The sequence below is a fragment of the Hyposmocoma kahamanoa genome, unplaced genomic scaffold, assembly GCF_003589595.1.
Source record: "Hyposmocoma kahamanoa isolate Upper Pololo Valley unplaced genomic scaffold, ASM358959v1 102, whole genome shotgun sequence".
NCBI lineage: Eukaryota > Metazoa > Arthropoda > Insecta > Lepidoptera > Cosmopterigidae > Hyposmocoma > Hyposmocoma kahamanoa.
This window is the reverse complement of record NW_020653337.1, coordinates 16832348-16847106: the sequence shown is the minus strand read 5'-3', so window position 1 is coordinate 16847106 and position 14759 is coordinate 16832348. Positions and strand designations below refer to the sequence as shown.

The following is a 14759-nucleotide window of genomic DNA, read 5'->3' as shown; positions in this document are numbered from 1 at the left end:
TGTACGTACACAAGTAGTAAACGCGATTATTAAAGGGACACTAAACAAACTTCGACTGTTTAAGAAGATAGCGAAATAATAGCATTTTCTATTTCTACTATCAAATAAAAAATATTGAATTCAAATGTGGCACCTGATATGCATCCATCAACGTTTGCTTCTCTCTTTATGGTGTTGTCACGATAGAATTTACAATATAGTCCTTATTACAATTTTTTTTTTCACCTTTAATAAATCCAGAGAATTTTCACTTAACACCTAGCTCTCTTTTAGATTCAGGAACTGTTGGAATAAAACAGTAGTTATATGATAGTAATGATTTAGTATGGTCAATGTATAGGACCCATTTAAAGCCGTCAATATTGTCGGAAGTGGAAAATCAGACTGGCATGAGATGAAAATATCACTATGAGATTCGCTCATCACCTGTGGGCAGGATATACGCACGGTCGCGCACTTTGTTTGCTCCTATATGACTATGACCACATTCGCTTTCGTTTGGATACGGTGTGTCATGCATGTCTGTAAACAAGTGGTGTAAGTATTTTAGATCAGGGTTGTTGCTGATACAGGCTTTTTTACACATCAGCGGATGCTGATTTCCTGACCTTAACATCAGCGGATGCTCATTTCATGCAAAAATAGCGCGAAAAATATATATCACTGAATCATTGACATGAAAAAGCTTTCTATTTTTTTAATGACTTTGTGACATTTATTAACAAAAGAACCAATCTGCATAAAAACAATAAATCCGCCTAGCTTAATCGTTGCGGAATTTTATCAAAGTTATATTCTAGAAACAACAACTGGGTCCACAGGCTGAGCTGCTTTTTCAGCTAACAGTCTGTTTCTGGAAGGATTGTAATTTATAGCGTGCGTTTTAGGTTATTTCACGACTCGAGCATTGAATATCAGCATCGATGAATATGGTTGCTGATGCGGATATTTTAATTCATGCAGATTATAAGCGAATGCTGATATTCGCAACAACCCTGCTTTAGACACCTAGTACTACGGACAAATGAATAATGTTTTTATTATCATATAACCATATCATAATAAAAACATTATAGGTTTTTATTACCACGATATTAATATTTTTGTGAAAATACTCCACTAGTTTGGTGTTATTGATACAAAGATCAAACAAACACAAAGAAAAATTCGTTCGATCCGGCTGGGTTAGTCATGGGCCCTGATTTTAATTCAAATCGGAATCTATCCCATCGGGTAGCCCATCCGCAATATTATAAGCCTCGACTCAGAAAAGACCCAGTTTCCGATCGGGAGAGGCAATCAAAATCAAACTGCCGCGCCGGTCCGGCAAACAGGTACTCGTTCGAATGACTATCCTTTTAATATTGCTGATGAATTAGGTTGGCGTTCTGTGTATGTTAAATTGAATTCGAGAAAAGTGTATAATTTTCGATTCCAATACGTGCTTTTCATGATATGTGGCAAGGATACGCCTATCCATAGCAGTTGCAGTGTGTTTCAGAGCTTTAAATATCAAAGATTTGAGGGGAACTGCCGCTGCGCCCTTCACTTTGAGACATGCCTGTAACTTCACCAGCACCCTTCAAAACTGGATCGCACTAATGCTCACATTACTAGTTGGCGGCAGTAATAACTAAGGTGGCAGTACTTCCCTGGACGAATTCTTTCACAAGGAGCTCTATTGCTATAATTATTAATACAAAGATCGAACACTCAGAAAAAATTCCTTCGATCCGGCCGGATCGCTATCGCTACTAATGATCGATCATATTTGTATCTTCGGCCTTTGCTCAGCAGTGTGACTCTATACAGGCCAACAAAAAAATATGTATACGATGCAAGACGTGCCAATTGTTCCTATATGTTACGATATTTTTTCCTACTTTCGTAGGTACAATAAACATTAAACATTGTGTGTAATCGTTTCACGTAACAATTAACCCAGAAAATCGACCACCGTTATTTTGATACATACAGCAGCTTGTATGCTACAATATCTACATCAAATTCATATCGAATCGATTCGCTACAGTCGAGTAGACATAAATTGACCCATATTGATTTTTTGTGACAATGACCGTTCAAATGCAATGGAATTTTGCACGGTCTGTAATCCACGCTTGGTTGTAAGTACGTACTGATATGTACCGTGCTTGAATGTGTAATTGATAACTATGCTACTACGGAATTCTTATGCAATAGCATGGAGATGTTACTATTTTAGTAGCAGTAGAGCTCCTTATGAAAGAGTTCGTCCGGGGAAGTACTGCCGCCTTATCTATTTCTGCCGCCAAGCAGTATTGTCCGCATTACTGTGTTCCAGTTTTGAAGGGCAATGGTGCTGGTGAAATTACAGGCGCATGGGACTTGTCGACATGTCTCGGGATGACGGGCGCAGTGGCAGTGTGTCTCAGATCTTTGCGATTTAAAGAGCTGATTGGCACTGCAACTGTTATGGACAGGCATGTAGCTTATCATCAGGCGCACAACTTGTTCGTCCCGTCAGTTGATATTATAAAAAAAATTTAGTAAAAATTCTAGAGCAATGCAATCTCTTTAAAACCGATCACTGAATTGAACTACAAAAAAAAAACCTAAAATATAAAATAGTTGGATGTTTTTTATTGTATATACTATATTTAAGAGGCGCAACTTCCATATCTAGCTATGTTTTGTAACAATTAGGAACATACCACCAATCTTCAGCAGATAAGTGTCAATTCTTTGTCAAATTGACAATACATAATGTGATAGTAGTAAAATTTTTCGTCCTTCGGAATGGCTGACTATACTTAAACAAAGGACACGATAAAGATGTAAAATAAGTAAATTATCAACAAAAAGGATTTATAGTTTTGTCAACCGTGACCATGGGACCTGCAAAGGGCCCGAAACGTCGGTTTGTTTGAAAAAACAAATATACGCGATTTAAATCCGGAAAAATAGTTTCATTTCCTATGTGTAACAATCGCGAAAACCTAAAAAGGATTTAATTATTATTTTGATTAACAAGTAGCACAAGCGTAGCCCCATCACTAATATACAATGTTTTTTTTTTAACTTGGACAATATGGGGAAGGGGAAATCCGAAACTATACGAGATACACGGAATCTGCCCTATGAACCATTAAGTCCCAGGTTCGATTCCCGAGCCGGGAGAAATATGTATATGGCCTACATTTATTTCTCTCGTGAGTTTGGGTATAATTTGTGGTTGCCTACGTGTGTGTCCATGGCACCCGCAATATAGGGTTTCACTAGAGCGGGGTAATTAAAAAAAAATTGGCATAGTAAATTTTTTGGTCAAGCGTGAGGTGTCTATAAAAATGAATAAAATTGATTATTACTTTTTCAGTGTTGATCGACTCAGTTTCATGTAAGTATCATTTCATTGTATAGGAAGAAGAACATACTCAGATCCTGACTTGAGCATTCAGTAGAGTTCTAGAATACGACCCTTAGTTTCGTGTATAAGGATCACTTTATTGCATTGGAAGAAAAATTCGGGTAAGCAGCAGTTCGTCAAATTTATTAAAAAGTTTTTTCATTCAAAATGAATCACATTTTATTCAATTTGACCAACTTCTACTGCTCCCATGTTTTATTCCGATACAATGAAATTATCTCTATAAGAAACTAAGTGTATCAGCATTAAAAACATTTTTGTCAATTTTATTCATTTTGTATGAAAAACATTTTATTAAATTTGACCAATCGGGTCCAGGATAAGACGGGAGACTATGCTGGTCATAGTATCTACTTATTATATTGTTGACAATGATATAAAAACATGAATAATTTAAACAAAGCACTGAGAGAAGTAACTGACTTGTCGTTGAAAAGGCAAGAAAGAACAAAATATATATTTTGCGAAAAATATAGATCGAGTCTATTTGACAAGGTATTGGAAGAAATGTGTTGTATGTTCTAAGGAGAAACGAGTGCGCAACTCAACGTGAGTATACATAAAATACAAAGGAACAACGATTTCAAATAATATTTTCGGTGTCTGTCTTTTAAGTGTCGAGATGAACTAGTCGTGTCCCTATTGGTAAGCGATACGCTTATCCATACCAATTGCAGTGCCATTCAAGAGCTTGAAATCACAAAGATCTGAGGGACATTGCCATGGCATTCGTCATACATAAGTTGACAAGTCCATCGTGCCTATAATTTCACCAGCATCCTTACGTGTCAAAATCGGAACGTAATAATACTTACATTATCGCTTGGCGGCAGAAATAGGGAAGGTGGCAGTACTTCACTGGATGAACTCTTTCAAAAGGAGGTCTACACTACTTAAACTTTTGTCTTTAATTCTTTAATTGACATATTTGTTTTAGTAGGTATGTATTGATCTAAATGTAATCGTGGGCATAATAGCGCTATTTTTCTAATACCAAGTTTCATAGTATTATTTAACAGCAACTTTAGAATAAAATTAAAAAAAACGGAAGCTTTGTGCTCGTTAAGTTGCCTTTTTGTCCCCGTACTCTTTTCATGTTTATATGTAGTTACCCGTCACGAACGATTGTAAACCTGAAGCAAATGAATAGCGGATGTTTGTCATTACAAATTTGTGATCAAAAAGTTTATCTATGTATTCAGGTGTTTTGTCTAAATTATTTATTTTCAAAAGTAAACAATCATGTATAACGACGATGGGTCAGATAAAGAGAGTGAGTACGAAGAAAGGAGTCCAGAGGACACCCCAAATGTTACCAAAAAATCTTTGTCGACGGTAGGATTCAGAAATAATCCAGAGAACCAAAACGCTAGACCACTGGCGATTCGGGCGACGCAATCGTTCACGGGAGCGGTTGAAGAGCTTAGACTGTGTGGAAATTTTCAACGAATAAATTTATGCAATCGAATGAACATTTCCACGCCGAAGATAGCTACGATATGCCCTTGTGGGTGTCTCCTTCGTCCAGCCACCACAGGCCCGTTTAGAACAAGAGAGAAAAAGACGTTAGCTCTACACGTCGTATCCCCAGAGGTGTTAACTCACCATGGCTATAACTTCGAGCCCTGCCAAATAGCTATGTTTTGGAAAAAAGATTGCAGAATGTTTCTTTGGAAAGGAAAATCCAAACTGAAGAATGTCGTCCATGCTGATTCTCATAAAAACTAATTTTACAATTTACATTTCAAATTTTTATACTAACATTTGTAAATATCAACTCTTGATTGAGAACAAAAAAGTTATATATTTAAATGTGAAATAAATACAAATTGTTTCAATACTAACGAATTTCATTACATCACAAATTATAATGTTAACAATAAACTATTTTTGTGTTCAAGATTTACTGCAAGGTCTGAACTGTGTCTAATGGTTGCTTCTCAACGCCGCCCAAGTGATTTTCCACTACTGCACCACACGAGAATCTGACATAGTCTATGATTTCCACTTTATTTTGTTCTAAAACTTCCTCTACCGTCAGGGATGGATCTAACAAGTATTCTTGGAAAATGAGACAGGTTTCATCATCCGAATTCTTTGCTGGTTTATCAATATCCTTAGTGCCAATCTTTTTAGGGTCACAGCCAACAATATGTTGACAAAGTTGTCTTCCAATATCTTGAGTATCATTTGCTTGTTTGTATGCTAATAACGCGCCATATTTGCCTGCTGAATAATCGCCAGGGGAATTAGGCGCCGGGTGGGTATACCCTGCGATTTTGATGTCATCACTGTTAGCTTTCCAGCATTCAGCGCGCCGGAGCACCGCATTTTCTCCAACAGAGCCTATGAATAGAGCTAGTATTTCAGAAAGCTTTTTTCCTTCTGCGGTTAGGTTTGCTAGCTGTTCGCTGTCTAGTTCCATCTGTAATAAAATAAACAGTTTTTTTTTTAATTACCGATTTGAAATTATGTGCACCACGTTACGTTATAAATATACATTTTATGCGAAGAAATAGCTATTTCATGGTCTATTTCATATTTCAATTTTTATTTAACCATATTACTCATGATAAAATATGACCAATCTAGAAATAATGTTCCAGGTGATTAGTCAAGTGTGTTACAAGCAGTTGTAAATAACCAATAATAATTAGCAAAACAATGGATACCTTTGTCACAGGTCCCTTTGATTTCAAATGGTTGTGTGTAAATTTGTAGCAGGCCTGTGTAGCACTCTCCATCAGTTTATGGAATTTTTCATTTTTCGCAACGAAGTCTGTCTCACAGTTGACTTCAACAAGTACACCGTGGTGTTTGTCGAATTTGATAGCGATAAGTCCCTGAAGGGCGGTGCGGCCGGCTAGTTTGGTGGCCTTGGCCCAACCCATAGCCTGTGCTTGTTCATTCAACCAAGCCTCTGCCTGTAAAAAATTATTTTTCTTTTAAATTTTTTTCACTGACTTTTATTTAAATGATTTATACTTAGACAATATGCATACATATTTATATGGATGTTGCATTTTAGTACAATGAGTTAAGCAATAAGTTATGAATTTAATCATGTTATTTTATAATAATATTTAATAACTGGATATTTTTTTAATTTACTTTGTTTCAAAAAATTTTAGCACATAACGACCGAAACTTGTTAATCACTATGCAAAAAAACAGAAAATAGAAGGCTGGTACTACCTACCCCTATATGGGAACCAATTTAGGAAAGTTCATTTTCCACATTGTTCCTACTGGGAAACAAACCGGAAGCTCCATTCATATCAAGAACTACTTGTATACAAACTGTACCTATCTATTCCTACAATTACTTCATATTTGAAGAATATAACTGTTATAAGTTATTTAAATGCGTCAAGTATATAACCAGAAATAGAGACGAAATAAGGGCCATCCTTCCCTGGCAACTCATCAGGCAAATGGGCCTTATATCACTTTTAAATATCAAGTTTCATTTGCGCTGACATCACAAATTGGAAAACTGAAATAGTACAGCACCAACAACTGACCTGTGTGTGTGTGTCTCCGTATATTCCAAAAATATTCTGTATTTATTGTAATAAAGATAATATCTCTAACAATGGGGGCTGTTCCATTTGGTGGTGTGAGAAAAACAGCAAAACATCTAATATCAAAACATATGAAATCACATTTCATTGATAATTAAATATGAACTATGTAATTTTGCAATTTTCGACACCCGTCACTTGTTTCGAATTTGGGCTGGCCTATCAGAGCGCAGTTGTCACAGTAATGCTTTGGCAGAATAGTTTTCAAACAAATTATATGACATTTCATCTTTGTTTCAGGTTATATACTCGATGTTTAAATATCATGACAATACTAATTAGTGTAAGAAACACAAGATTTTATAACTATTATATCTATTTTAGACTCTCTATTATTATTATTAGGGTGGCTTCATTAGGGGCCAATGCCCCTCATCACTGCGACCAATAGCTGATCTATTGTGATGACCAATAATTATAGTTCAGAGCCAAGACCAACAGCATTAAGGAACTGAAGGACTCTTAACACATTAGTTAACTTTGTAGGTTCAAATTATGTCTTTATATATACATATGTAATTGATATCTAAGACTAAATAATTTCTTACATTATCTGCATTATTGTTATGCATCTCGAGGGCCTTCTTGCAATTGGCAATGGTGTATCCAGTCTTCTTCCGTAACTTGGCTAGTAGCGAGGATTCTGCCGCTTGGCAGACCAGACTTGTATGCAGTTTCCGCAAGAACTGGAATATCATCTGCAGGTGTAACTTTAACTTTAGTAAGCCATAACAGGTGCCAAGCAGCACTTAAGTATAGGTAAATAATTGTACTTGAATGTTTTCAAATTCACAATAAACTGTTTTGTATCTCTCCTAGAACTGGTATACAACTTTGAAAAACTCATGACAAGAAAAGTTTTAACTCAAACAATGTAAACATATCCCATATGTTAAAACATAAATAAGAGAGCACTTACACAAAACAATCTGCTTTAAACTTTTTTTTATTAGTTACCCATTTTGTTAGGATTTATCTAACTCAGACCCCACAGTAAATAAACAATTTTGTGCTGAAGTGTGCACTAGCATGTAGGGGCCCCTATACTGAGATTACTTAAGCCTATGACATCATGATTATAGAATGAGTGAGACAGATAGAGCTCTGTTAGCACTATGAAGGCCAAACTACACACCTATAACAGGATTTAGTGTTATAGGTAGGTATATAATAAAGCACTCCGTGTTGGTATATTTATACGTTCATGAGATACATTACACGCTCCTTAGCTTCAAACTTATACCTTGTTAGATTAAACTTTGATTGCTTTAAATACTGCTTCACTCGCTATATATAACCTAAAACTGAAGATAGCATACACTGAAGTATTTTTGACACGTCCCTTTAAGTAAAATGATAATAAAAACTTTGTGGTGCATATGAGATTTAAACTTTTTCACAGGTACATAAAAGAAAAAAAATCGATGGAAACAAACGAAGATAGTTTCCATGGAAATATCAACGAAATATCCTCCGTTTTTTGTGTCATCGACGAAAACAAGATTTTTTTTGTCATTTCGTATTATAATTAAAATAAATATAAGTAAAATCATTAGGGAATTGTGTAAATAGTCGTTAAATAAAATCGTGAAGTCGACGTACCCTATAACGGTGGTTATAAAATAACAAGTAAGTGCAATATCACGTAGACGAATAGTGTGACTTTAGAACACAGTTTATTTAGAATCTCTTAACTTAAATATTGAAATTTTCGTGCTAAATATTAATATAAATTTAACAAATTCACGCAAATATTGTCAGAAGGTTGCATAGATGCGTTTAGTTATTGACAAGAAAACATTATCTTTGGATAAGATTATTATTTAATTATTCGCAGGTTTTATTAAATTCGAGGTCTATAATGAAGTTATTATTAATATTATATGGATTTGTTAAATAAGTGCATTTATGAAATTTCTAGCACTACCAGTTACAAATAATTTAAATACTGACATTGCAATTACCTAACGCAACTGACAGCTCGACGCGCGCCAAATTCAAAACCTACATTAAGTGATAGAATTGTTTTGTTCACCACGTTAATTTCCAATGTTCCTCACATTGTCGCCTTTAACCTTCAATTAAAACATTGGAAAACGAAACTACATAATGTTTTATTAAGTCTAGATTGAAATGAGATATCCATAAATGAATATACCAAATAAGCCCGTACGATCATTTTGTATGGAGTTGACTTTTTCATCGCATAATGACTATATTTTCTCAGGTTTTATTAAATTACAGGTGGTTTTTGATTGATTTTCAGGCAGTAAGTAACCATGCAGAAGAATAATAACAGCAAGCCTAATCGAAAAAAAGGGCAAGGTTCGCCTAATTCTTCTGACATAAAACTACCTAAAATACCAAAGATACAAATGCCAGAAGATTTCAAAATAAAGACAAAGCCGTTGTTCTCTTTGCCCGAAGAGGTTCTAAAATTGCCTGCACCTACCTCCAGAGCAGCTAAACTGCAAGCTGCAAAACAACAAGCGGCTCCAAGTAAAAGAAGATCCAGCGGTACTAAATCTTAATTACATAAGTTTTAAAAATTATCGATCTCTCAGCTTTTTGCGATCGTACCTAACACATTGGAAATGAAACTATTTTTTTTTTTCGGATCATCATCATCATCATCAGCATATCAGCCGGAAGACGTCCACTGCTGAACATAGGCCTCCCCCAAAGATTTGTTTAACCGATATTTCGGGCCCTTTACAGGTCCTATGGTCATGGCTGACTGACATAAAAATACGATTTAGACTCGAAAAATAGTTTTACTTCCAATACTAAATCTACCCGGTTGGTATCTACATGGTTGCCATTTTTTAATTTAGCTACTATCTACTCATAAAATACTTAAACGAGGCAATTTCCATACAACTAAACGTAGGTATAGATTAAATTTTACAGGTATACCTACAATTTTAGCGGTTTTTTTGTGCTGTTGATAGCTAATCACGTCAAATCGAGGGGAATTAAATTTCTTGTTCAAGTACCGTTTCGTATTCGTATCTTTATTAATTATTAGTAGCAAGCTTGGTAAGTGCTTGGCTCTCACCAGAGGATGATAGTTTGCTATAAATTAATAGATAGTGTTGTGTTTGAACATTGTCTAAGTAAATACGAATAAAATTTTATTTAAAAAGTGACATCCCTGAAATGTTTATTTTACTTCTTCGGCTGACGGACTTTGTATCCAGATAAATAAATAAAAACACTTTTAGTTAGATGAATCTGCTTCAGGAATGAGTTGCAGTTTAACGTTATTTTGTTATCTATTACTCATAATATTTACATTTTTTCGAATTTTGATAACACTTGTAGCAAATAAATAGAATGTAAGTACTTCATGGTTAACTACCCTCTGTGGCCCAGCGGTCTTCTTTGGGCGCTGGATGTGAAGGTACCGGGTTCGTTTCCCGGTAGGACCAATATAGGAAATGAGCTTTTCTAAATTGGTTCTGGTCTGAGTGAAATCTATTGCACTGCTACCTACTTATGATACCGGGAATTCCGTGGTTTGAGATCAGGTCATTGTTGCGGTTGTCTGACACATTATTATTATTATTATTTTTATATGATTGGTATCGTATAAAAAAAATAAAGTGATGGGACGTACAAGTCGTGCGTCAGAATTTTAAAATGCAAAGATCTGAGGGGCATTGCCACTGCCAGGAGCACCCTGAGACAAAGGTTGATATGTCTCATGTGCCTGTAATTACCAGCACCCTTACCCTTCTTATCCGGTACGCATTAATGCTCATATTACTGATTGACGGTAGAAATAGGTAAGGTGGCAGTACTGCCCTGGACGTGCTCTTTCTCTTTCCTGGAGCTCTACTGCTATTAATATATTATTTTTATTCTTTTTTTCATAGTAATGCAAAGCTACACAGCGATGCGAAAGGCCAGAGAAGAGTTCAGAAGTAAGATGATCAACTTGATCTGCCGTGACGACCCCGAGGATGACGCGGAAGATGGCATGCCGCCTTCTGGTGAAGAAAAGAACATCCTACGATACTACTACTATTTGAGATACGGAATAGATACTATTCATGTTGCTCCGTTGGATAACAAAATTATATTAAAGTGAGAATATATCAGTTTACTATTAACTACAAATATATTTTACTAATTTCTAATAAATATAGTACTACATTATGTGAATAATCAAACAAACCAAGACCCAAAATAGACGTCAAATCAAAATCGGTTCATAACGTTAAACAAATACGAATTTAATTGTACTAATTTAAAAACTGGAGGATGAATCCAGTTTCGCGCAAAACTTGGCAAATAGATGTAGATAATTCCACGAACTTTTAAGGTCGGTTTTTTTTAAATGAAAAGTTACAATTATAAATGATAATGTAAATAGAAGATATTAGTAGTGAACTATGGGGTCCAAACATTGATCTGACGATCTGATTGACTTAAAGTTTGCTCGATGAAAGAAAACACGAAGTTTCGCAAATTTTTTTTTACTACGTTCATCTATGAAAAATTAGTTTCATTCGATTGTTGTTAGAGATATTTCGATGAAATTTTCTCTCTCGTATTCTATAATAGATACGTCAAGAGGCTGTAAGCTTATTTTACAATAATAGAGTATATTTTAAAATCTAAAACGCAAATGTTTAAATATCGTTCAAGTAATTCCTTTGCGTCTACCTCACATGTTTCAAAACCTACGCAATCACGATATTGTCACTGTATCGATGGCATATTTTATACCTTTTTTTTTATGATAGCAAGTGACGGGACTAACAAGTCGTTCGCTTGGTGGTAAGCGACGCGCCTATCCATAACAGTTGCAGTGGTGCTCAGAGCTTTAAATCGCAAAGATAATAGGGGCACCGCCACTGCGCCCGTCACTCTGAGACATAAGTTGACAAGTCTCATTATGCTTGTAATTTCACCAGCACCCTTAACCCTTCTAAACCGGAACCGAAACCGTCAAAAATAGGTAAGGTGGCAGTACTTCCCTGGACGAACTCTTGCCTTGCCTAATTCTTGTCGTGGTGAATGGATTTGCCAATTGGAGTAAGGTACTCGCCAATTGTTGCCTAGAGAGCGCCAGCCATACTGGACAAGAATGGTACGTCATGCGGGCAGGTTTCTTTCGTGCAACCAGTAGGATTAGGTCCACGTAGCACAACAGTGGGGCTAGCACGACAGGATCTCTATGCGAGAATAGAAGTATTTCGGTTTATGTCTCTCTCGCGCAAGTCACGACAAGTTGTTTTAGTCCTACAGTGTGCGACTTGAGCGAGAGCGACATAAAGAGCGAGATATTGTTATTCTCACATGTATGTAGATCACGCGCTTTATGTTGCTTTCGCGCAAGCCGCGCTCGTGCTAGCTCTAGATGCCATTTCACCTTGAAGTGGTAACAAAACCATTTTAGGTTTAGTTAAATATCGCACAGAATTATTCATTGTCATTTGGTAGGAACAAGTCGTAATTGTGCATATTATTTGTGAGTAAACACATAAAGAGACGTAGTTACGGTAATTATTTATTGAGAGAATTTGGACGTATTTCTTCTATTTATTAGAGTAGATACTTATGAGCTCATAACTGCTTTTACAGAGTCCATAATTTAATATCACCCAACCTCAAAAAATGGAAGGAGACATTGTTAACGTGCACAGACGAGATGCGTGAAGATTTTATGATGAGCATGAAAAAAGCTATCGTAGACTTCGTTTTGAAAGATCCGAACACAGTGAGTTTTTTTTTTTATTTGGTTTTTTCGTTTGTGAGTTTGTATTGGACAAGTGACAGACGTTGTTGATTAGCAAATAAGTCGCACCCTTGGTATAATAAAGCTACATCTGCAAAATGACAATTTTTCAGATTTAATTTTAAGAACGAATTGGTCATTACCTTTTTATGAACAATATTTAAGATATTTTTAATACTATTGTTCTTAAAAAATATATTTTTAAGAACAATAGTAGGCATAAAAAAGGATCAGACCTGCAGAAACCTTTTTAAGAAATACAATATAATGACCATGTACTCACAATATATTTATGATATAATAGTTTATGCGCGTCAAAACTTGGCTACTTATGAGCGACGTACGGGCGGAGGCCGAGCGTTACGAAACGCAGGAACACTAAAATCCGTTGCCCACCGTACCGAACTGGCAACTAGAAATCCGCGGGTAATAGGTCCCCGATTCTACGAACATCTACCCACAGACCTGAAAAGTGTTAGAAACGATGAAACGTTTTGTACCCGACTAAAAATCCTTTTATTGGATATTGAATTGTACAGTGTCGATGAGTTTCTTTTGAAACAATTTTAATTTTATTTTATTCGACAAGCAGTAGTTATACTACTTTATTTTATATTCATTATTATTATTTTGTTACTGACGATCATAGTTATCCCTTGACATTGTATTTCCAATTGTAATATTGTGACATTGATAACATGAAATAAACGATTCTATTCCATTCTATTCTATTCTATGTTTAAAGAGGAAATTATAAAATTTTACTTATACAACATTATTTTTACGACTTTCATGTGATAAAAGCACTATTGACGTATGATTACATGTGACTTTACTTACCAAGGGAAGGCAGAATGTAATCAAATGTATAATATAAAAGTACTTGTAATTGTGAATCTCTCGCTTGAAAACATCTATAAAGTCTGGTCGGCCATTTTACTTTTTTGTTTTAGGTCAAATTTGAAAACAAAAAAAAAGTCGACAGTAATTCTTTTCATTGGTTTGTTTTAACTGTTACTTACAGTTTTTAAGTTTGTAGCTGTTTCTGCTTTGTCACAAAATCTAAAAAAAACATTTTGTTAAATTAGGTTTTTTTTTTCGATAAAAGTTGACTAAGGCTAAGTCGATGTTAAAATCTAATTTAATTGCTATTTTAAGTCTAATTCTTATGTATTTAAATTTAAACGTTACTATTTTATATTCACACATTATTTCGTACCGCACATTAAATATTATTTCTTTTGAGTTTTGCTTCGTCTGTTTATGTTAAATCCTACTTTATTGATTCTTTAGGAAGAAGCTATAGAAGATGAAGCAGTATCGCCTTTGAAAACAGAGTTGGCTATAATGAAAGATGACGCGTGGCGGAACCGCTATGTGATGTCGAAAAAATTTCTTACAAATAACCTTCACACTGTTAATCCGTGCATAGCTCAGGTGCTGCAGATATGGTGGAAACAGTTCAAGTAAGATTACATTGCGTTTTTTTAATCTATTTTAGAGAATGTACGTTGTGTACGTTATGCTCACCGATAAATCACTGTTAAGTAATTTTAATAATTTTTGAATAACTATTTGACATGATCATAGCAAGTTTTAGAAGATCATAGAAAGTCATAGAAATTTCATAGTCATAAAATAATAAATATAAAGAATATTGTAAAATTCGTGTAAACCTCTCTCCTGGAAAAGCATTTTTGCGTTTGTGGCTTTATTACACCATATTACTACCAATTTTCTAACAAGGAACGTAATATGGGAGTATTTAAATACAACAACTTTGTTGAATGATGAGAAAATAAAATCTATTTTCTAGCGACTTGCGTTTGATAAGTATGAAGGACATAATGACGACGAATGAAGCTTACGAGTTGCAAGACTTTTGCTTCATATGTAAGAGGCACATCGAGGCAGCAGGCAACGTCCTGTCGTTGCAGTGGATACCTACGGTGCAGGCGGTTTTTTTACAGGTAAACGTTATACGAGAGTTGGCTAGGAATTGATAGCTTTATAAGATTGATCC

The 14759-nt window shown here is 35.2% G+C and overlaps 3 protein-coding genes across 4 annotated transcripts in view; 2 read left to right on the top strand and 1 right to left on the bottom strand.

Moving 5' to 3' along the window:
* Window positions 1-4587: 4587 nt before the first annotated feature.
* Window positions 4588-5239, top strand: LOC113232149. The gene has a single exon (XM_026466790.1). It carries the CDS (start codon window positions 4649-4651, stop codon window positions 5132-5134), a length of 486 nt encoding a protein of 161 aa, XP_026322575.1. The 5' UTR covers window positions 4588-4648; the 3' UTR covers window positions 5135-5239.
* Window positions 5240-5294: 55 nt separating this feature from the next.
* LOC113232135 (elongation factor Ts, mitochondrial) lies at window positions 5295-8671 on the bottom strand. Of its 2 annotated transcripts, none has more exons than XM_026466780.1 (4): window positions 8593-8671; window positions 7539-7688; window positions 6079-6330; window positions 5295-5831 (listed from the first exon to the last, which is right to left on the bottom strand). In XM_026466780.1, the coding sequence occupies exons 2-4, from the start codon at window positions 7686-7688 to the stop codon at window positions 5310-5312; spliced, it is 924 nt and encodes a 307-aa protein (XP_026322565.1). In that variant the 5' UTR covers window positions 8593-8671; the 3' UTR covers window positions 5295-5309. The 2 variants fall into 2 exon arrangements, with proteins under 2 accessions (XP_026322565.1, XP_026322560.1); XM_026466775.1 differs by lacking the exon at window positions 8593-8671 and adding an exon at window positions 7910-8032.
* A 598-nt stretch (window positions 8672-9269) lies between these two features.
* LOC113232159 (dynein heavy chain 7, axonemal) overlaps window positions 9270-14759 on the top strand; it is a 77116-nt gene continuing 71626 nt past the window's right edge. Inside the window, exons 1-5 of the mRNA XM_026466800.1 lie at window positions 9270-9507; window positions 10869-11079; window positions 12583-12718; window positions 14030-14202; window positions 14553-14706. Of these exons, the coding sequence (XP_026322585.1) occupies window positions 9270-9507; window positions 10869-11079; window positions 12583-12718; window positions 14030-14202; window positions 14553-14706 (912 nt within the window). The remainder of the gene's footprint in view (window positions 9508-10868; window positions 11080-12582; window positions 12719-14029; window positions 14203-14552; window positions 14707-14759) is intronic.